The sequence below is a fragment of the Melozone crissalis genome, unplaced genomic scaffold (genome assembly GCF_028551555.1).
Source record: "Melozone crissalis strain CALT ecotype California unplaced genomic scaffold, PUWL_Pcris_2 ptg000029l_1, whole genome shotgun sequence".
Classification (NCBI taxonomy): Eukaryota; Metazoa; Chordata; class Aves; order Passeriformes; family Passerellidae; genus Melozone; species Melozone crissalis.
The window spans coordinates 20,152,592-20,175,976 of NW_026535807.1; the positions used below are offsets into that span (position 1 = coordinate 20,152,592).

The 23,385-nt window shown below is 47.0% G+C and overlaps 2 protein-coding genes across 2 annotated transcripts in view; one reads left to right on the forward strand and one right to left on the reverse strand.

Annotated features, from left to right (window-relative positions):
- Positions 1–23,385, forward strand: part of LOC128939636 (uncharacterized) — a 255,626-nt gene that overhangs the window by 30,079 nt on the left and 202,162 nt on the right. The gene's annotated exons all lie outside the window — the stretch shown is intronic.
- Positions 13,903–14,499, reverse strand: LOC128939962 (platelet glycoprotein IX-like). Its single transcript, XM_054281221.1, has one exon. It carries the CDS (start codon positions 14,497–14,499, stop codon positions 13,903–13,905), a length of 597 nt encoding a protein of 198 aa, XP_054137196.1.

The window sequence follows — 23,385 nt, forward strand, 5'->3', positions numbered from 1 at the left end:
CAGGCTGTCAACAATTATTCTCTGGTGGGACAATGAGAACATACCTGCAGGAGGTTCCAAAAGCTTCGAAACTTTATGCCGTCCATCTAATGGAGAAGCCTTTCCAGACACCTCATCTAGAACAGAGCAGAGATGAGAACATTTTTCAGGGCATGCTGGGATCCCCGTCTGCCTCTGGGAAATGGGCGCTGCAAGGGGGTCGAGTAAGGCTGTGGGAGCCAGATGTCAATGGACAAGGCCAAAGCTGCACAGGGGCCTGGGGAACTCTGGGCTGGCTCCTGGTCACTCTGCACCCTCTTTCCATGCCCTGTGCAACATCCCTGGTGGGGCGGCTGAAGCAGCCCAGGGCCCTGTTGGCTCTCACTCCCACAGCTGCAACTCTTGCTAAAGCCCTGGGGAAAACTGCAGCAGGCAGTGCCACAGCTATCCCCCTTTTCCCTCTGACTCTCCTGCCCTTTCTCCTGCCTTTCCCACCTTCTTCTATCTCTCCATCTCTCTTTGCCTTGGGACCCCTTCCCCATCCCAAGGGCACATGGCCAAGCCCTCTCAGGACCCAGTGCAGCCTTGCTCTCCCCCTCTGCCCTTTCCCCACCATGGGAACCCCGTGCAGCCGCTCCCAGGTTTCGGGACGTGTCTCCCACAGAGGGAGCCCAGCAGGACAGCTCAGTACCCGAGTGCCCTGAGCCTGCTCGGGACAATTCCTCTGGGCTGTGCACGTCTTGTCCGGGCTGTGCCCGCAGTGCCAAGCAGCAGAGAGGGCAGCTCAAGCCCCAGCAGGGCCCAGGCCAGGGGGACCGCAGTTACCTCCTGTGGCTGTGCCTGGCATTGCCTCCCTTCCTGCAGCAGAAGTTGCCAATGAGCCACTGCTTCCTCTGGGAAACTGAGCCTTCATCACAGCCTCTCTATCTGCTTCTGGAGAAAGGATGTGGTACAGCTGGATTAGGTGGGGCTGTTCCCCTTTGAGGATGGGGAACCTTCAGGAGGCAATGCTTGTCACAGACATGGTTAAGAATGGTTAGGAAATCCCTATAAAATTTTTGGTTAGGCCAGGGCCCACTGTACTCCAAAGAGCTGCCCCTTCTGATTTGACTGGCGACAGGGAAATCGCAGGAGATCTGTGGTCCCTGCTGCTGTTTGGTCTGCCTGTGAACTGATGCCCAATGCCTTCCTGCAGAGGCTGGGTAGAAGCTGCAGCCAGGCCAGGCTAGCAAACAGCCCTGCAGGGTGTGGAAGCAGCAGCGGGGCAGCGAGGCTGCCATGGATCCCTTCCTGCTGTGCCGGGCACGGCGTGTCCAGATGTGCAGCCAAAGCCCCCGGCTGCTGAGCCCCAGGACAAGGCTGAGGGAAATGCACCCACCTTGTCCTGCCTGCTGCATTTCCTTCGTCCTTTGCCTCATGTGTTCAGATGACTCATGGGCTTTCTTCTGTCCTGCAGCTTTGTTCTTTCCTTTTAGAGGACCTTAGAAAAACATGTTTCCTCTTCCCATTAATGGATCCCACAGAAGCAGGGCTCAGCCTGTGGGGTCAGCAGGGACACACTACTCACCCCTGCGATGGGAGGCAGGCTTCTGTGTAGGAATGAGGGAAGGATCAGGAAGAGTCCTCCCTGCAGACACATCTGTAACACAACAGCCACAGAAGCTTCTGCCGCCTCTACTCAGCTGCATGGGCACCACTGAGCCGCAGGAGTGGTGAGGGGATGGCGCAGGGCGAGGGCAAACACGTGTATGGCTCTGTCCTGGAACCTGCAGCGATGCCCCCCCGGCCGAGCTTTGGGCTCTGAGCTGGCAGCTCTCCCAGGGGAAAGGCCTTGACCTACCCTCGCCATGTCCCAGAGGCTCAGTCGTGGACGTGGGTTGGGAAGCCAGATCACCTTCACCAACAGGTTCAGCTGCAAAGAAAGGCAGGACAGAGCAGCACCCATGGCACTGTAGGAGATCCTCAGGCTGCAGGAAAGGCTCAGCCCCGGGGCACAGCCCTGGGCCCAGCCCCTTCCCTCTCTGCTTTTCTCTGTGACTGCACAGACCGCACGGAAGGACACAGAGGCATTGCACATGGGAGGAGGTTGGACGGCTAAATGCTCCTTCCTCCCACTGACAGTCATCCTGTGGGATCTCTCAGGGCTCCAGAAAAGAGGAGGGCAAGGTTTTCAGAACCCTTCTAACGAAAATGGCAGATGAACGAGCTCTTGCCACTTGGATACTGATTAATATGTCACTAGTAAGGGAAATTCAGAACTTACCTATAGCATTCTTCAAGACATTCGAAATATCATTCAACAACAACTCCAAATCATTAAACTCGCGATCCAAATCTAGAAGGGAGCAAAGACCAGACCCATTTCAATGATGCGCTGGCATCCCCTTCTCCCTCCGGGAACTGGGCACTGCAAGGGAGTCGGCAAAGGCTGTGGGGGCCAGATGTCAATGGACAAGGCCAAAGCTGCACAGGGGCCTGGGTGGCTCTGGGCTGGCTCCTGGTCACTCTCCACCCTCTTTGCAGGCCCTGTGACACATCCCGGGAGAAGAAAACGGGGGCAGCCCAGGGCCCTGGGGGCTCTCTCCCTGCCCCAGAGGAAACCCTCCCTAAAGGCCTGGGGAAAACCATCCCCAGCGCTTCCCAGGGAGCAGGGAGCGCTGTCCCAGGAAAGGGGAGCCAGGCTGCCGGCTCACCTGCTCGCCACGCTTGCAGCGGAGCAGCCTGGGCAGCCCTGGCAGGCAGGGCCACGGCCAGGAGGAGCAGGAGGAAGAGGCGCAGAGCAAGGGCCATGCTGCCTTGCCCTCTGCCAGTCCCGCAGCTCTTGCTGCCACCGCTGTCCTGACACCGCTGTCCCAATGTCAGCACCACTGCTGCCACCGCCGCTGCTGCTGCCGCAACAGTTGTGCTCAAGCACTGACTGCTCGCTCCTTGTGCTGCTGTGCAACCACGGGGCTCTGGCACCTCTGTGACCTCAGAGCCTGCTGTGACCTCATGGCTGGGGCAGGATTTAGTTGGAGTTGATCTCCAACGGTGCCCTTCCAGCAAGGAGATGATGTCCCGCCCAGTACCTATTTGCAAGCTCGGATTTTTTCACAACTGAGGTACACGATATTGCACAAGTGAGACTTTTTGTGGTTCTACATATAATAGCAATGTCAAGTCCAAAATTCAACTCATGATTCCCATTATTGCATGCAGCAGCAGTCCTGCCATTCTGACACCAACTCCCTACTCTGCATTGTGCTGTGCTTTGGCCCATATTTAAAAAGTGAAGAACTTGATGCCAAAGCTGACAAAAATTATGCAACACAATCCTTCAGGGTAGCTGCACACTTTAGGGGACACCCAAACCCCGTGCACATCTTATGGGTGTCCTCAGCCACCCTAAAATCCCCCCGTGTCCTTAAAAAATGTCCTCCGAGACCTGCTCAATTTACAGATGCCCCCACACACCTTTGGACATACATTCAATTCCCTGCACAATTTCTGGGTGTCCCCAGTCCCCTGCACAGCACAGAGGTGACCCAAAGCCCCTGCATGCCTTTAGAGGGACCCAAACATAACACTCAGGGAGCAGCACCAGTGCTGAGCCATCTTCTGTGTGTGTGTGTTCACCATGTGTCCCTGGGGGAACAGACGAGGCCTGGGGGGCAAATCCCCACTCTGCTCATAAGAGATCTGGGGCTGCCACAGGCCCAGTGTCTGTCGGGCTCTGAGCTCATCCCTCAGGCTATGAAGGACTTCCTTCAGAGTCCAGCCTCTTTCCATTGTTCTCAAGGCAAGCACCTCCCGATGGCTTCCCTCTTTCCCTGGGCATGCCACTGGTGGAGGCCCAGGCCCAGCTGATGCCAGGGAAGGAAATGTGCCCTCAGCCCAGGGACGCTCAGCATGGGCTCCCCCAGCCCTGGGGGCCCCGCCGCTGGTCACAGCAGCCCCTGCCTGGCTCCTGCCTGCCCACACCGTGGGCATCCACGGCTGCTCCTGGCCATGGAGCCCAGCCTGTGCTGCTGCCCGGTGGGCTTTGCTGCTGCTGCCACCCGGACACTGGGCTGGCAGCTCCATCTCTTTATTGCAAGAGAAGAGCTCATTTGGGAAGTGCTGCAGTGCCCGATTTCTTCAGCCCGACTTGCTGCCAACACCACCACCCAGAGTGGGCCGCCCCCAGAAAACTGTCAACTCTGGGGTTTGGCTGTAGGGCACAGCTGCTTTACAGCACAGGTGGACTGCGCTGGGGTAGGGACAAGGAACAGGGAGAGCTCTTCTCTATGTTTGTTCCCTGCCGACTCGGCGACAGAAAGACACTGAATTAAAGCCATACACCCATTTCCAAACTGGGGAGGTCCCTGGGGAGGATACAGTCTTCAGCCACTTGGGAGAAACTGAGGGTGGAACACAAGGCGGGGAATACATTGTTTAAAGCAATAGGGGATTACAGGGGAGGAGGACAACTTAAACAACGCAATAGGTTTGCAAAGGATACCAAATGGATAGGGAAGTTTCTAGGCTTGGGGAGGGATTGACATTGGATGGGAGCAAGAACAGGGAACAAAAGGGCAGGACTTTGGGGAGATGGACAACTAGGGCAAAGCCAACAACACAGAGGGCAAAGGAACAACCCATTGGCAATAAAATATGGTATAACAATACCAAATAAGGGGGTGTCATAAAACTGACACCGAATTACTGGGACCGAATTACAATCAAAAACATGCACCGCAACAGGGAAGCTCTCAGTCAGGGCTCTGTTGAGCACTTCCAAATCCTTTCCTGGCACCAATAGAAGGCCAAACTTGCCCTTATCACAAGCAACCTCTTCCAAACCTCTGTGAAACATGCTTGTTTTATGATTGGCTTTTTGCAAATATTAAAATGAAATTTATATGTGTTATCTTAGAAACTAAGGCTGTATTGATTTTCTCAAGTAGCCTTATAAATTAAATTTTAGGTTATAACAGAATGTTAAAATATAAACGACACTATGTAAGATACTTGTTTGAAAGCAAGGGCTCATAGCGAGGTAGCAGCCATAGAACACTGCAATTTGCCAGAGAAAAAGAATTTATTGCTCTCCTATCAGAAGAAACTAAATTCTGCCTGCCTCGCTCAGCCCTCAGAAAGCTGGTTAGGACTAAGAGGGAGAGGTTGACGATGACCAGACAAAATCCTGTGCTTGAATGGAATTTATGCATCATGTATGAGATGCATGAATATGCAACAGGTTATTTTTTTTAAGGGTTAATCCTCTATTAACATGTGTTATTTTTTGACTTTTATTCCCCAGAAAATAGGTACCCAGATGTCCGTAACTCTTTGTTTCTATTGTCTCCTATTCTCCTAATCCAAATTGTCCAAAATTTTTATCACTCTAATGATATTGCTATTTTTATAAACATTTTATTATTAATAAAATTTTAAACTTTTAAAAACAAGGGATTAACATTTTTCACACCTCTTCTGGGAATCCGGAACACGTGTGGTGGGGCTGGCTGCACCTGTGGGAGCAGTGGGGAGCGTCAGCCCGTGCTGTGCTGCACGGCTGCACGGTGGATGCGGGCAGGACGTTCTCCGTTTCCCCCAGATCTGGGGCCTGCAGGCACCTTGCCGCCCCTTGGCACAGGCTGTGCCACCCAACAAAGCCCAGCAGGCCAGGAGGAGAGCCCGGGGCCAGCGCAGCTGCTTGGGCAGTGGCTGCTTGGAGGGACACGGGCCAAAGCCATCCCTGAGCAGCCACTGCCAGCCCTGAAAGCTCAGAAATGCTGTGAGGACACAGTGAATTTTCTGAATTCTCTGTAGTAGCAACCATTCATTCCCACTGGGGATGTAGAACAATCACCAAAATTGCTCATGAAAACCAAGTTGACTTGAGTTATGGCTTGGTGGGCACAGTGTTCCAAGAGAAATTTTCCAAGATATTTCAACATTTTGTATTTACAATGCAGGCGTGGTGTTTGATGTGGCAGTGTTCCTTTTGTGGTACAGCCTTTCCCTGGTCAGGTTTTGGTTAAGAGAATGTTTAAGCAGTTGGACAAAGCAGTTATGGGAGGCAAAATGCACAGTTTGTTTCTTTCCCCTTTCACAGAATTCACAGAAGTGTCAGAACAACCTGCTTGGGGACACCTTCAAGTTCATCGAGTCCAACCCAGCCCCAACACCCCAACTAAAGCCTGGCACCCAGTGCCACATCCAGGCTTTGTTAAACACACCCAGGGATGGGGACTCCACCACCTCTCTGGCCATTCCAGAACTTTATCACCTTTCTGTAAAAACTTTTTCCAGATATCCAACCTGTATTTCCCTTGGTGCAGATTGAGGCTGTGTCATCTGGTTCTGTCAGTGCTGCCTGGAGAAAGAGCCTGTGGAAACCCAGGAAATTCATCTGGTTGCCCTGGAGGACTCAAGACTCTGTCAGGGGGCTCAGAGACCTTGGCACAGAGCCCAAGACCCCTGTGCCTTTGATTCAGCCCTTGGAAAAAACAATTATCAACCTTGTATGAAGAATGACAAGCCACAAAATTTTTAGTAGAAGGATAGTGAATTTTTCCCAGAGTGGAAAAATAGATTTTTGCTGGTTTTAGAATGGGGATTCTAAAAGGGGGCAAGATGGAGGAATCTGGGCTTGTCCAGCCTTTCTGCTTATTCTCCTTGTCCTCCATCTTCTGCTGTGATGGTGGCACTTTTGGATTGGTTTAGAGTAGAAACTCACAGTCTAACATAGGTGATAGGTATTGGGAAGTAACTGTAAGTATTGTATACATAGTTTTTAGAATAAAGACATAATACCATGTTGGGGCAGGCAGAGTGCCTCTGAGTGTCCTGCTGAGCAGACCTCAACAGGTCAGAAGAAAGAATTTTATAGGTAAGATACAATAAACAACCTTGAGACTGACAACTGAAGTGTTCCGACTCCTTCCTTGAGCACCGGGCTGGGAAAAGGGACTTTCTAACACATCTCAGGGTCACTCTGGGCAGCGAGAGCCCCTGAGAAGAGCCCAGCCCCAGCTGAGCACAGGCACCTTTCAGGAGCTGTGCAGCGTGATGAGGGCAGCCCTGAGCATCCTTTTCTCCAGGCTCAGCACCCCCAGCTCCCTCCGGGGTTCCTCACAGGGTTTGTGTTCCCAGCCCCTCTCCAGCCTCGTTGTCCCCTCTGGATGTGCTCAGTGTCCCAAGGTCCTTCCCAAACGGAGGGGCCGGAGCTGGGCACAGCACTCAGGGTGTGCCCTCAGCAGTGCCCAGGGCAGGGGCAGAACGACCTCCCTGCTCCTGCTGGCCTCACCATTCCTGATCCAGGCCAGGAGCCATTGGCCTCCTTGGCCACCAGGGCACTCTGCTGCCTCATGTCCAGCCTGCTGTCACCACTACCTGCTGGGAAGGATGAAAGTGGGACAAGAAAGTCTCACAGATATGTGTGCTTGGCAGGAAGCAAGTTTTGATATAGGAGAAAAGAATTGCTGAGCCAGTCTTACTGGATAACCAAGGAAGTAAAGGGTGTGTGAGTTAGAAGGGGTTTTATGGCTTAGACCAAAGGATAAACCAACCTCAAACAAGATATTTTTACCAAGCAGAAGGATAGCACAGGCAAACAAGTCAGCAAATATTGCAAGTAGAAAAAAGGTCTCTGAATTTTCCACTGCAAAAAAACTGAAAAACAACTTCTAGCTTAAACTGTAATGTACTGAATTTTAGTGATTGGAGAACATTAACATGAATATGGTAATTATAGTAGTTATGTTAGGCTAGAGATAAAAGTTAAAGTATAGATTGGTTCTTCTGTATGAAGATGCTCAGCAAAGAAAAGTGTGTAATGCATTGTAACCAAAACCAAAGGGTCTCCAGGCCTGGCTGCAGCTGGAGCTGACAGCTGTGGGCACAGCTCTGTCACCCACAACCCTGGACTGCTGTAACCTCTTTGATGGAATAAACTGCATTTTGGATCGAATAAACTGCATTCTGGAGAGCCCCTGGAGTCTCACATCCCTCACTTCAGCTCTTACAAGCACCCCCAGGTCCCTTTGTGCCTGAGCACTGTCCAGCCACACCGTCCCTTCAGGATGTAATTGCTGCTGGTTTAGTTTTTGTCTTTCCCTAATCCAGCTTTTGATAAGTGCACCTGAACATTAAATTACTGGGTTTTGAAGTGTACTTGCAAACTCAAGATAATCAAGAATACCCTCAGTTCTAAATGCTCTGCTGTCGTGGGGGAGCTTTAGGTGTTGTGGCCCATGCCAGACCTTCCTCTGCTTTGCCCTGCTGCTGATGGCAGAAGGCTGTAAAGGTCGATTTTATTTGGATGTTTCAGGTTCCAGAGTCCTTCTCCGTGGCCATAAGAGGGAATCTATAAATCCTTGTCAAAAAATAAATTATTTGTTAGGATGTATAGCCCTTCTGACCCGTAAAGAGGAGACAAGAGAGATGATTCAAGGAGAAAAGCGAGGCTGCAATCCATCCCTCCTGACACTCCCTTCTCTAGGGATCAAGGTCATTTAAGAAAAGGCCTCATTTGAATTTTTCCCCTTGGACTAAGATGAATGCTCTGTATTTCTGTAGCCCTATTCCTTAATAGTATTCTGAGGGAAGAGGTTTCAGTCCACTTTTCCCAGGCAATGTTCTGATGCAGAACAGCACCGTTCAATTTTAATAACTCTGCATTGCTAGAGAACTGGATGGATGCTGGTCAGACAAGCCAAGCCAAATGAAATCTGAGCAAAATTCTAAACTCTAACATTTCTTTTGGCTGAAATGAAGATGCCAGGTCAGGCAGTGGCTGTGACATCACTGGGATGGACACTGGGGAAGGCACTGGAGAGGCCACATCAGGAGCAAAGTGCCCCTGGGAAAGAGCTCAATATAAATATAAATAACAGCCCTGTGGCCATTATACAACTGGAGCAATTTGTTGTCACACACCCATTATTGAGTGCAATCTGAATTTCAGTGGAGTCAATGTAATGGCAAAATATTTACGTGGGTTCCAGCAACAGAGCTGCAGCACTTTGGGAAATGGTTTTGTGCTCTGGATAGAAAAGGCATTAAGATAAATAAACTTAGCATTGCTAAGTATTACAGTAAACTTAGCACCTTCAAAGGAGTCATTAGGTAGGAATTAATATTTCATCTGTTGGCAATGAAACTAAAGTTGTGTAATTCAGGTATAAATCATAACATGCAAGTGTGTGGGCCTTAAGAATCCAGGAAGAATTGAGGTTTTATGAAGCCTCAAATTCTATTTTAATAATTCCCCAAACAGTGCATTTAAACGTAAATCAGCATGAGAATAAATATGTATTGGCTAATTAATTTAGAACACAAGAGTGGCAGCACATACCAGCCAAGAGTCTGTTTCACTGCATTTGGTGTGTGTTTTGTACATTGAATTAGTGTTTAGTTCTTACAGTTTGTTTTCTAGTTCAAAAATAGAAGAAATTTCCTGCTCACCTGAGGGAATCCCTATTTTTTTCTTGTCCTATTAGGCTAGGAAAAGTCTTGGTTTTCTGCTGTTTGAAACCTTTTCTTGGGTGAGTTTTTCTCTTTTTATTGGACAAGTTATTCTAGTAGTTTTTAATGCTGCCAGTGCAAGCAGAAGGTGTGCAAATAAAATGAAAAATTACTGTCATTATGTGACATCTCTCTTATGGCTTAGCTGGGGTTTAACTGAACAGAAAGAAATATTTTACTTTGAATTACTAATTTTCTGTGTAGGTAAATTCTTTGGAAGGGAGCACTAAATCTGAATCCTTCAATTCCCAGCCACTTAACCAAGTGATAAATACAGAACAAGCTGGTTAACTTTGGAATGCATTTTGTTCCTGAGAGCAGAGCTGTGCTTGGTCTCTCGTCTGAATTTAGTGAGAATTGATTTTACCGAGGTTGCTGAGCAAACCTTAGGACAGGTTTACAGTCAAAATCCTCTCAGGTTAGATGAGTGTGAGCCCATGGAGATGTGTAAATTCAAATCCACTTCCTACACTCACTGACATGTAAGAGGAGAGAGAACAGAAAAATGCCACATATCCACCCGATGGAGCTGCTGGGAAAGGCTGGGCTGATTCTCAAAGCATGGGTGAAACAAAAAGCTGTTTTCAGATTTCTTCCTGAAAAAGAAAAGCTGTTAAGTGCACTTAGATCTCATTAGTCATTTAACCTTCACTTGCAGGAAGTGGGATTTGAAACACATGAGAAATGCGTGTTCTTAAAATACCAACATCCTTAGGGCATGGGACAGGGCAGAAATCATGCAAATTCAGTGACCCCACACCAGTGGCAGGTATGTTATAGTGAAAATATTGCAATTTTACTCTGAATAAGCATCTCTTCTAAAATAACAAGCATGCGCTTTTGCTCCTCTGTGCAAGCAGCTGCTCCTCCTGGGCAGGAGGGCTCGAGCTGGCTGCATTCCCCAAGCCATGGCACCTCCTGCACTGTCCAGGTGCCCAGCCCTCCCTGGCACTGCCACCTCGATTGGAGCTGCTGGCAGTTGCCACTGCCCTGTGCAGTCAGGAGGAAGGTATTTCCTACTAAAAATAAAAATAAAAATAAAAATAAAAATAAAAATAAAAATAAAAATAAAAATAAAAATAAAATATATTAGAAAAAAGCAGGCATATCAAGTGTCCATGGCAATGCCACTGTTTTTCCCACTTGCTCAGCTCCACCCTTGGCACCTTTTGGGCTGCTCCTCCCCAGTCTCCCCTGCTCCTCCTGTGCTCTCCCAGGAGCTCCAGTGGCCCCAGCAGCTGCTGCTGCAGCTTTCTTTCTGGATTTGGAAATCTTTCTGTCCCATAAACAAGCAGAAGTGCTTCAATTCTTTCAGTTCTGGTGCAGAAAAGAGTGTTTGTAGAGCTGGCTGGTTTATTCCATTGGGCAGAGTTGGGATGTTTTAATTTATTGGGCAGAGCTGGGCTGTTTTATTCCATAGAGCAGAGCTGGGCTGGTTTATTTCACTGAATAAACCCAGAGCAGAGCCACTTTTATATCACTGGGCAGAGCTGGGATGTTTTATTCCATGGGGCAGAGCCACTTTTATATCACTGGGCAGAGCTGGGATGTTTTATTTAACTGGGCAGAGCTTGGCTGGTTTATTCCATGGGGCAGAGCTGGGATATTTTATTTCATTGGGCAGAGCCACTTTTATTCCATAGAAGTTTTATTATATTGGGCAGAGTTGGGCTCTTTTATTCCATTGGCTGGGCTGTTTTATTTCATGGGGCAGAGCTGGGCTGGTTTATTCCATTAGGCAGAGCCACTTTTATTCCATTGGGCAGAGCTGGGATGTTTTATTCCATTGGCTGGGCTGTTTTATTCCACTGGGCAGAGCTGGGATGTTTTATTTCACTCGGCAGAGCCTCTTTAATTCCATTGTGCAGAGCTGGGGCTGTTTTATTCAGCCTGCTCTGAGCTGAGGCAGGGTGGTTCTTAGGGAATGAGCTACCCTGTGTTCCAGGGAGCTCCAGAGCTGGCTGTTAGCACATTAAAAATCGTATTAATAATAATAACCACGTTCTGTCAGGATGGTGGCCCTGTAGCACAAAGGAGAGCAGTGTTTTGTGATGATGGAGCCTTGCAAACTGCCCTGGTGCATGAGCTCAAACCTGGAATAAGCTCTAACTAAAGCCTGGCAGAAGGCAAGCAAGTTCAGCTTGAGCAATGCTGTTTGCTCCAGTGGTAACAAAATATAGAGAATTTATAGGTAAAAAGGTGATTCACATACTGTGCTATTTAATAAATGAAACCTGCAAATATTCCTCAATTAAATACCTTAATTGAGTTTCAGTCTGCACAGAATTGCTGTTCATCCAGAATTGCTGTTCACACAAACCTTCTCTGTGTGCTACTGTGAGGTTTTGGTCAATAATGCTGACTCTGATGACTTGTCCTGCCCACTGTGGAAGCAAACCTCATTTTATTTTATTTTATTTTATTTTATTTTATTTTATTTTATTTTATTTTATTTTAATCATCCCAGCAGTCACACCTGTGTTCCCAGACTGTGCCAGCAGATACAGCCACCACCAGTTTGCCCCTTGCAGGCAGGATGCAGTGACAGTTTCTGGAGTGTCCCAAACCCATTTTGGGAGTGCTGCCTGCGTGTTTCATTTTGATAGCTGACATTGTTAGCAGCTGTGGTGTTATTTATGCAGTTTGATGGAGTTTGTGGCTAAGCATGACACAGTGGCCCTGCCAGATAAACACTGAATGTTGCTTTTGACCCTCAGTTAGTTCCAGCTGTCCCCTTTGCAGAGGGTTTTTTTTCCCAGAAAAACCCCAGATGGATGAAAAGTTATAAATACAAAGCTGTTTTGGTAGAATGTGAACTACTACCATGGAAGAGATTCCCTCCTCTTTCCTCTTATAAGGACAGAAAACTTCTCTCAATTATTTTTTTCCTGTGCATCCTGTGTATTCTGTGCACCTTATTTGATGTGTTGCTTGGTATAAGCAGAAATGTTAAGGACAGAAAACTTCTCTTAATAAATTTTTTTCCTGTGTTCTGTGCATCTTATTTGATGTGTTGGTTGGTGTAAGCAGAAATGTTCACTGATTGCTCATTTTAAAAATATTTGTACTATTGAAGCCATGTGGTAAAGCAGTTAACTATTCCATGCATATCTAGTTTATAGGCACAGTAATAAGAGAGTGATAAGCTTTTAGTGTGAATGATTTATTTCATTTTGGGGAAACAAAAAATGTCATGTAGGAAATTCCATGAGAGATGGCAGAGTGCATTTCTTCTGTAATATTCTGCATTTGTACAGAATGGTGGTTGTCTTTTAAAACACTGAAAAGCTCAGTCCAGGGGAAATATTCTAAAATTATGTCCAAAGGACAAGTTCTGGAAATATCTTAGAAATTTAATCAGAAATATTTAAAAAGAAATTTGATCTCATGAAAGAGATCAAATTTGGGTCAATATGAATGTTCAATAAGCATCCATTATTTCAGTTCCACACAGAATACTTTATTATTGTTCACACTCCAGGAAATGCCATAAGATTTAAAATTATTTTGCTGATTATATTGTCATTCCCAGTCCATCGTTAACTGTATTCAATCAGGGATGCATTCAGTGTCTGCTCTGTGTAATCTGGGTGCTTTTGAAGCTCCTGAACCTGAGGAAGAGGGGTGAGTTTTTCTGCACACAGGAATGGTCCTGCCAAGCCCCCTGGGACACCGAGAGATGCTGATGGGCTGTAAACTCACAGTGGGAAAAGATTGTTAAAATAGTACAATTGGTGTTCATCTCCATTTATTAACAAGTGTAGGGGTGCAAATCTTTTTTCTATAAGAACTGAGAATTCAGTGGGAAAATGGAAAGTTAAATGATTTTTAAAACTGTGGAATCTGCACATGAGCAGATGGCGGCAGGGTGGAAGTTTGTGATGGTGTTCACAGGGATTCTTGGATGAGGGAAGAGATGAGGATCTGACTCCATGTTTCAGAAGGCTGATTTATTATTTTATGATATATATTACATTAAAACTATACTAAAAGAATAGAAGAAAAGGTTTCATCAGAAGGCTAGCTAAGCTAAGAATAGAAAGGAATGATAACAAAGGTTTGTGGCTCGGACAGAGAGCCCGACCCAGCTGACTGTGATTGGCCATTAATTAGAAACAACCACATGAGACCAATCACAGATGCACCTGTTGCATGCCACAGCAGCAGATAACCATTGTTTGCATTTTGTTCCTGAGGCCTCCCAGCTTCTCAGGAGGAAAAATCCTAAGGAAAGGATTTTTCCTGAAAGATGTCTGCAACAGAAGTTGTCTGTCCAAACTTCACCAAGCTTCTTTTTGGACAAAAATTAAATCCAGCTCTCCTGAGAACCCAAACTTTGGGCTTTCTTAGCCCTGACTATTCAAACCAGTGCTGCCAGTGCACATTTGTTGTGGAGGAGTTTGGAGTTTCTTTCCCAGGGCAGGGAAGAGCTCACAGTAGCTTGTGGGTTTTGGGGATGCTCCTCCTCAGCCGCCGGCTCCCGAGGCGGAGCTGGCACACCAGCTTTTTGGAGAACTTCAGAGCCCACGCCACTAGAAGGAGGGTAATTACTGCCCCAGCAATTAAAATGAGGTCTCTCCAGAAGAACTGGAGACACTTGGTCGGGAGAAGCCTGGTGCAGACACCCAGGTCATTCCCAGTCAGCTGCCCCAGGGGCTTCATCCTGAGCGGAGCGGGGCTGGCGCAGCGCAGCCGGGCGAGCACGGGCGCGGAGAAATCCTGCAGCCACAGCTTCGGGTACAGGATGTGACAGTCACAGTGCCAGGGGTTGTCCCACAGCCGCAGCTCCTGCAGGTGGCCCAGGCTGTCCAGGGCCCCGGCGGGGATGGAGGCCAGGCTGTTGTTGTGCAGGTGCAGGATGCGGGTCAGGCGGGGCAGGGCGGGCAGGGCGCGCAGCCCCCGAGAGCTGCAGTCCACCCCTGTCCCCCAGGGCTCCCCCAGGGACCAGCAGCTGCACTGGGATGGACAATCCTCCCCCAGCACCGTGGGGAGCAGCAGGGCACAGCCCAGCACGGACAGCAGCTCCATCTCCAGCTGCACAAACAACAAGAAGTGAGGTTTATTAGTGCGGTTCCACAGCGGTTATTGCTCGCCCAGGTTTAGGTTTCTGGAATAAAATCCTTGTGGAAGAGGTTTTACAGTGACCTCTGTGAGTCATCGAGAAAAGTTTGACAAGAGGATCCATGTTTACCCCTGAAAGAATTCCCTACCAAGGTTGGTGACATAGAAACCAAGAAAGAAAGAAGGGTAAATAAGTGAAATCTGCAACTGCTTATTCCAAGAAGCACTTTGCTTGTCTCTCCTGACCAGTGAGTGAAGTGTAAACTTATGAGCTTTGTAAGAATGTAGAACAAGCATGCATGCTAGAATAAAAACAGTGTTTGAAGCCTTCTGGAAACAGAGTGTGTTGCTTTGTATTCTCTCTGTCTCAACTATGACAAATGTTTAGCTTTCTGTATGTCCCACAGAATCACTCTCCCCAACTTCAGCACAAACACTGAAGACAGAGCACAGTTCTTCCCTTTCCTCTCTGGTTCATTGTTTTCCCTTCATAATTGTACAAAAAATATTATTGATCGAAATTCTGGGCCAGAACGTCACCAAGAGTTGACGGGAAAAACCAGTTTAGTTTTAGGCAAAGGTTTCTATTCTGCTTTCATATTATCATAGATCTAGAGTTAAAATTGTGTGTTTAAACCAGTTTTCAAACTGAAACTTAAGGGATTGAATAATTGTAAATGTCTGAAAATCTTCTTTCTTTCTGAAGCTGAAATACTCATCTTACCCATCTCCTGTGTATTTGTCAGTGAGTTGACAAATACTCTGTGGTTCCTCTTTGTGTCCTGTGCCACCTATTGCTTATTTTTTTCCCCACATGTTCCTCTGTAACTGCCCAGACTTAACTCTGCTCTTGACAGTCATCATTTACCTTCTGTATTGTGCTTCTACCCACCTCCCCACCCCCAGTTTTTTTTTGCTAGGATGGTTCATTAACCAATTTTTGACATTGGTACATACACTACATTTTGTTTTGTTCACCCTTAAAGCCTACTGCAGCTGTTAAGATAAACTGAAATCTAGGACTGGGTATTCTGAGTATCTTTGCTCTGAACCCAGATACTCATCTGTGATTTTTCAAGAAATCTACCAGAGCTCTTTTTCCCAAAGTAAAAGGACAGACTATGACAGCTGGCTAAAAGAAGTTAATTGTTATTTATGGAAAAGATGCTCTCTTCTGATTAAATATAGAAGCAGCAAGAAACCCAAACTCAAAGAGAAACCAGAACTGGGTCAGAAATGCAGAAGGGAGAGCTGGGGAGGTGCTGGCTGACACTTACCCTGTCTGGCCCCTGTCCCTGTGCTGCAGTGGGGCTGGCAGGGCAGGCTGAGTGCTCAGAGTCCCAGGGAAGTGTGGCAGGGCAGCTTTTCCTGTGCAGGATGGGGCAGCAGCCCAGAGCTGCTATTTATGGTTGTGTTGTGGCATCAAGTGCTTGGGGTGGGTCTGGTGCTTGCTGCAGGCAAGAGGAAATGCTTTGGGATTCTTTTTTGTTCCTAATGTATTTTTCCTACTGCATCTGACAGGATCTGGAAAAACTCATCTGAAATTTGTGGGTTTTTTTAATCTCCAGAAAATCTCCAGGTATAAAAGTAATTTTGGGCCTGAGCTGCTGAGACACACAAGCCCCAGCAGATGAGGGGGGTGAAGTTTGCCTGTGAAATTGAGTTTTTCTGTATTAGTCAGCCAGGTTTGTTTAATATCTGCCTTTTCACCATTTAATAAAACTTATAAAAGGACACCATAACATCAAAATAACCATGGTAGGCAGGTGACATCATTAAGGGATAGAGAAAGACAGGAACAGAGAAAGGAAATATTAATGACATGGAATTGAAAGAGATGAAATTGTGTTGAAGTCACCCAAAATATAGTGTTTATTTTGGTAACTCATGTTCAAAAATGATAACTCAAACTACTGAAAGGAAGGTTTCTGAAATAGCTGTGTGTATTTCCCTGCAAAGCCAGTAAATTAGGGTCATACAAGTTTGTAATATGCATGTATCTGTTCATCTGAACACAGAATGCCATGTCTGTGTGAAAGGAAAGGAAACACAGGATTTACTTTTCAATTTCATTGTGTGTGCAAAGTTTTGGATGTGAGTTTTCCTTTGCTTTAGGTACCAGCCATGAGCACACAAGAATTCTGATGGCAGCTGGCACTTGGAAACCCAGCTGGTTGTGGGTCTGCTGTTCCAGTCAGGCCAGTTCTGGGCAGTGTTGGTTTGGGGACAGGCTTGGAGCTCTGTTCTGCTTTTGGAAACGAGGCCCAGGTGAGGTTTTCATGCTGCAGATGTGCAGCAGACCTGTGGTTTTGAGCTGTCCTTTCTTTATAACTGGCTGCTCCTGGGAGGAAAGGTAATTTCTGGTGTATAAATTATCCTGGCAGCAATTCTTCATGTCTAATTTTTACTTATTTTTAAAGGACTTTTCTTCATTAGGTCTAATGAGTTACCAGGAGCTGGAACTTCGTTAAGAACTTCCTTAAGAAAATGCTTTACTGTGTATCTCTGCTCTTTGGCATTTGAAAAGGCAATTCAGACAGTGCCAGGGGGAAAAGACAAAAACACTTCAAAGCCTGTTAGAATTTTGATCTTTTCAATGAGATGAGGAGATGATTCCTCCTGTGCTGAGGTGAGCAGTTCATCACTCCTGTCAGGTGGGGATGGCCGTGGGTGCACTGCTCATGGTGCTCCCATCCTCAGGTGCTTCCCCTGCCTCTGGGGAGCACATCCATGGATGTCTGTGTGCCCTGTGCCTGCACAGCCTGTGCCTCTGTGCTTCCCCTGCCTCTGGGGAGCACATCCATGATTCCATGAATGTCTGTGCTTCCCCTGCCTCTGGGGAGCACATCCATGATTCCATGAATGTCTGTGTGCTCCCTGCCTCTGGGGAGCACATCCATGATTCCATGGATGTCTGTGTGCCCTATGCCTGCTCAGCCTGTGCCTCTGTGCTTCCCCTGCCTCTGGGGAGCACATCCATGATTCCATGGATGTCTGTGTGCCCTGTGCCTGCTCAGCCTGTGCCTCTGTGCTTCCCCTGCCTCTGGGGAGCACATCCATGATTCCATGAATGTCTGTGTGCTCCCTGCCTCTGGGGAGCACATCCATGATTCCATGGATGTCTGTGTGCCCTATGCCTGCTCAGCCTGTGCCTCTGCACCTTCAGGAGTGCTGCCACAGGATCAAAACCTTCCTGTCTCACAGTGAAATCAAATGCTGTGTTCTTCTGCACAGACAGCATCTAGATGCCTGGACTCCACACTCCCATTCTGTGCTGTCCTGTCCTGGATTGTCAAGCAAATTGTATTTTATTTACCACCTGTAAGGCAGTTGTCTTGTGTTCAGTGGGCAGTTTCCCTTATCTCTTCCACAACTGGGGAGACACCTGCTGATAACAGCTACTGAATGTCACTGCATGGCTGATAAGAACTACAGCATCCCATGGGGATATGTGAGCCCAGAGGGAGGAGCCAAGCATTGTACCTGGATATAATCTGGAGATTCTGCAACACCAGCACAGCTTCCCCACTGGATTTCCCAGAGGAACAGCAGCTGCCTCTGCCCCTGGATCTTCAGAGGAAGAGACTGCACCTTTCTACAGGATTCCTGCTCCAACAGAACCACACCTGACACTGCAGGAGGACTGCAGCCAAATTTCCAATTGGACTGCTACCAACACCCTGACGCACAGGGTGTCAGGTTGTGTTCTGGCTCTGTCAGTGTTGTTTTAGTTTACTGCATTGTTTATCCTTTTATTTTCTTCCCTATTAAAGAACTGCTATTTCCTGCTCCCATATTTTTGCCTGAGAGCCCCTTAATTTAAAATTTATAACAATTATAACAATTCTGAAGGTGGGGGGTTACATTCTCCATTTCAGGGGAGGCTCCTGCCTTCCTTAGCAGACTCCTGTCTTTCCAAACCAAGATATATTCTCAGTTAGTCCTGTGTTCCTCCAGGTGTCCTGGGGGTGGCAGAGGTGCCCAGATGTGCCCAGCTGTTCCTGCTGAGTCCCCAGCCCTGTCTCCTGGCCAGTGCTCCAGCTCCCTGAGGAGCTCAGGGTGTGCAGGGAGTGGCTGCCAGAAGCACCAGGCATTTGCATTTCTGATTTTAGGGCTTTTTGTAGGCCGAATGAGGATTCTTCATTTAAGAGGATTTATTAAGAGCCAATTTGGGAAAAAAAAAAAAAGTTATAATCTGCTATAATCTTGTTAGGGTATGAAAGTAAATTTTTTTTCCACAGAGAGAATCCATGTGAAGTTTTTGTGAGCGAGAGAGGCTCTGTCTCCTCTCAGTGGAGAGGGATTTCTGGACACCCTCATGTCCCAAACAACCCCTCTCTCCTCACCGCTCCCTTGAAGCCCTTTTCTCTGGATCAGCTCTCCCTGGAGGCCTTGGCTCCTGCAGTGAGCTCTGTGGGGCTGTGTGTGATCATCCAGGGAGGAAAAGGGCTGAGGGAGATTACTGCTCTCCTCCTGGTTCAGAATAAAAGCTGCAAGCTGGAGATAAATGAGCAGATCAAACGTGTGACCTGCTGGGAGCAAACTCAGCCACAAGATGCCATTATCTTTTCTAGTCCCTTTTAAGGAGTTCCAGGTGTTTATTGCTGACAGTGACCTCTTCTTGACCAAGGAAGGCAGAAGTTTTCTCAAGCACTGTTTCCATTCCCAGAGCTGAAAAAAATGCCCACCTCACACTGCTAATGCACAGCTTCTCATTTAAAATCCCTCACCTTGATTAATTCTGCTCTTCTGTACTTTCAAATAGGTTTTGGTGAGAGCAGACAAACCAAAATAGATTTTTGTAATTGGATGTGAGTCACTGGTAATTAATGAATTCTACAAATAAGCAAGAAGGATAAAAAAAAAATCAATCACAAAATTCATTCTCACATCAAGGAATATTGCTGGCAGAAATGAATTAAAGAAAAACTGTGGTTTCTCTCAATGCAGGAGCTATTATTGCCTGAAGGCCAAAATATTCCTCCTACCTCCTTCACTCTGCAGAACTGGCTGCCAAAGCCTTCTGAATGTTTCCATATAGGAGGGCTCAGAGTTTCCTCCTGTCCACATTTTTTTCCTGCTGCACATTTATTGTGGTTTTGCTGATGGGTTTTGCCTTGTCAGATCCAAAATCTCATTTCCTCAGATTATTCCACAGGCAGATAAGTCTTGTCATTTAGGAAATTCTTCTCCTAAATGGTACTCCCCCCATTTTATCAAGAAATTCTCTCTCCTCCTGCCTGTTCTCATCGAGAACCTCCCTCTTTGCTGTTTTCCTCATTCACAATTTCACCGGTAATTTCTTATTTTCCCACTAGATGTCATCCAAGTTATTTTGTTCTCAAATTCTGAGCATCCCCCCCAGTCGGCCCTTTAGCTATAATTTCTCAGGTCAAAAGAATTGCCTGAAAGAACGAAATATTGTGTTCTTTTTAGGATATTGCTTTCCATTATCTCCAAGATACAAATAAATCCAAGGTACAAAATGCGTGTATTAAGTGATTTGTCTACATCAGAGGGCTAAAAGCACATGTTTGTGTTTTGTGGAACTCGGGGGGTTTTGAGCCTGTTAATGAAAATATTCATGGTCAATTTGGATTTGCACAGCCCTGGGCTGGGCAAGCTGGAGGCTCTGTGCCCCTCTCTGCCTTGCTTGCTTGGCTCTAATGAAAAGCAGATCTTTCTCTAGCTCTTTATGCACAGTCACTGTCATTAAAAATACAATGCAGTGTTCCAGGCAGGCACAACACCACACTGCATTTATGGGAATGTTTTATTTAGGATTGGGATTGGGCTGTCAGAGCAGATCTCCGGCTCTCTATTGTCCGTGTGTGCCTTTATATTAAATTAAATGGCAATATTCCCTCTGGAAATCCCTGGGTTTTGTGCGAATGGAGGTTCAGTGCTTGGACCAGACTAAAGAGAGTCCAAAGCAACCCCTCCTGTCCTGGAATAAATGGTTGCATGTGGTGTCCTCAGTTCCAGATGATTTCACTGCTCTGTTCCAGCTGTTTGGGCCATTGGTTGCTGAATTCCCAGTGTGACAGAGAGCTATCCATTAATGTGCCTTGTTCCAGCACTCTGCTAGCTCTTCAGGCAAGCCTGATAAAGGTATTTAAGCACCTTTACCAATTCATTGCATAACAGCTGGAGTGGGGCTGGGAAATGCATGAGATTGTTCAGCACTCTGAGTGTTGTGGTGTGTCCTTGTTTGAGGAGAGTGGTGACACAATCAGCTCAATCATCAGCTAAACTGTCCTGGTTTGAAAGGACAGGTGTCTGCTAAGGAAGGCAGGAACCTCCCTTGGAATGGAAAATGTAAACCCCCTCCCTCTGAATTATTATAATTTTGAAATTAAAAGGCTTTCAGGTAAAAATATGGGAATAGGAATAACAGTTCTTTACTAGGAAAACTAAAAATTCAAATGTAATAGTACATTAAAAAAACCCAAAACCCACTGCCAGAGTCAGACCGTGCCCTGTCCCCTGTGTGTCAGGGCGGTGTCCCAGCCCCATCCCAGGGGGGCTCAGCCCTCCTGCAGTGCCAGCTGTGGCTCTGCTGCAGCAGGGATCCTGCACAAGGGGGGAGTTTTCCTCTGCAGCTCCAGGGCTGCTGCAGATGGGCCTGGGCTCCCTCTGGCAATGCAGGGCAGCAGAAAGCTGCTCCTCTGGGAATGCAGGGGGCAAAGGCTGCTGGGGTGCTCCTAATCTCTGATTCTATCTGGTTTGGAATGCTTGGCTCCTCCCCTGGGCGGAGCTTCTCCCCATGGGATGATGGAATTTCATCAGCCCCGCAGGGACACTCACTGGCCCATTAACAGAAAATGTCTCCTGGAAGAAGGATGGGTTTGTGGGAGAGATAAAGAAAACTGCCCAATGAACAGAAGATGCCTGCCCCACCTCTGACAGATGGCAATAGAATAAACACCCCCAGCCATATCTTGGAAACGTTTTCCAACCTAAGACACAAAACCCTGTTATTTTCTACTTGAAGAGCTGGAACTGTAGAAGGCAGGGCATTGAACTCTACGGCCACACTGAGCAGTTGTTCTTGGTGAGATCAATTAGATATTAATTAGTGTATGATATAAAACACTGCATTGGGAAGGTCCCAGTGATGAGTTTGCCATGGGAACTCACTGTGGAATTTCACTCACTGTCCATAACTGATAAAATGGTTATTTTTATAATGTCCTTTACAAAGCTATGGCTTCCTGGGTTTTGAAATAAACCAGTCAGTTCTTGGTACATATCCAGTCATGAATTACTTTTCCCCAGTGAGAGCAGCTCTAGTCCCAGTGTTGCTGCCCCACTCTGACTGTGGGCTCACCCCTGCAGATGTGCCCAGATGTTTGCTGTGCAAGGAACTGCAGGGGAGTTTCCCCAGACTCCTGAGCACTCATGGAGAGCCTCAGAAAGTCACTGCAGACAGATCTGACCCCGGTTCTGCTGAATTCCTGCTGCCAGCAGCTGGGTTGGTGGGAATGTTTCACCCAGGAGGAGATGTCAGAGTGCAGAGCTGTCCTGGGCTTGGGAGCCCTGAGCAATCCCCAGCTCTGCAACCACAGTGTTTGCTGCAGGATGTGAGATAATTTTATTGCCAACCCCCATTTCCAGTTCTAGCATTGCATCCCTAAACCCTGATATTTGCATTTCAAAGCCATGTAGAATATTTAATTTATTTTTTTTAATGGGCTTGATATTTTGAGCCATAAGAGTCCACATTTTGCAAGTCCTGCTCCTTCAGGTCCTTCAGGCTGTAGGTTGCTAATGAAAGCTGATCAAGTGCCTTGGGTTCTGAAAGAAATCCTTTATATAGTGTGACCTGTGATAAAATCTCAAGAGCTGAAAATGCTGCTGTGCCAATCCTATTATTTCCTATCACGGAATGCTGATACACAAACAATTTGGAGAGTCAGTTTGATCAAGCTGGCAGCTGAATTAATCACATGGTCACTTATAGCAGGGTATAAATAAGCAGCAGTTCCTCTGAGGAGAGCTGTACATTCATTAAAAGATGCTGCAAGCCTATTCCTGCATTATGTAATTATCTCTTTGCCCTCATTTGGTGTCTCCAGCCCACTGTTGATGATGCATCCAGTGAAACTTCCTACATTCAATGGAGCAGGTTAGAGGTTATTTACAATTTATTTCCTCATCAGTTTTGATAAATGCTGGTGGTTTGATGCTGTCCTGCAGTGCCACTGGTGGTGCCATCCTCCCCATGCTGACAGGCACAGCTCAGCCACAGCATCTCTGCCTCTCATGGGGAAACAGAGCCTGGGATGGGAGCAGAGCTCCCTGTGCTCTCTCAGCAGCACCTCTGAAATCCCTCAGGGTTTGCCTTGTGCCTTGGCTGTTTGTGCACCTGCATCTGCTCCAGCTAAAGAGCACTGCTCAGGTTCTGTGGCTACAGAAGATCTGCCTGCTTTACTCTATTTTTTTCTTCTTTTTTTTTTTTTGTTTGTTTGTTTGTTTTGTGGGGTTTTTTTGTTTTTTTGTTTGTTTTGGGTGGTTTTTTTTTAATGAGGAGTCATCCCATGAACTGCTCTGAATTATGAGGTGTCCTCAGCTGAAAGGATGAGGCAAGAGAAATCCCTGGGATTCCCATAAGTGCTGCTCACTGCCCCCTTCAGTGGCACTGGATGCTGTTTTAAGGCCCTTTCATTGTGATCTAAGCATGTTTGTGAGAGCAGAGTGCTTGGCCTGAGGTTTGGGTTCCATGCTTTGCTTTTTGCCTTTACTCACCATCTCCATTCTTTGGGATGTTCCAGTTTGTTTCCTAGTGAACACAATTCTTTTTCCCTTTCCTGCCCTTCAAACTCTGTGGCATTTCTGATGAATCTCTGTGAA

Excerpts from the sequence above, each read along its gene's own strand:
- LOC128939962 (XM_054281221.1), bottom strand. The coding sequence starts at position 14,499 with ATGGAGCTGCTGTCCGTGCTGGGCTGTGCCCTGCTGCTCCCCACGGTG.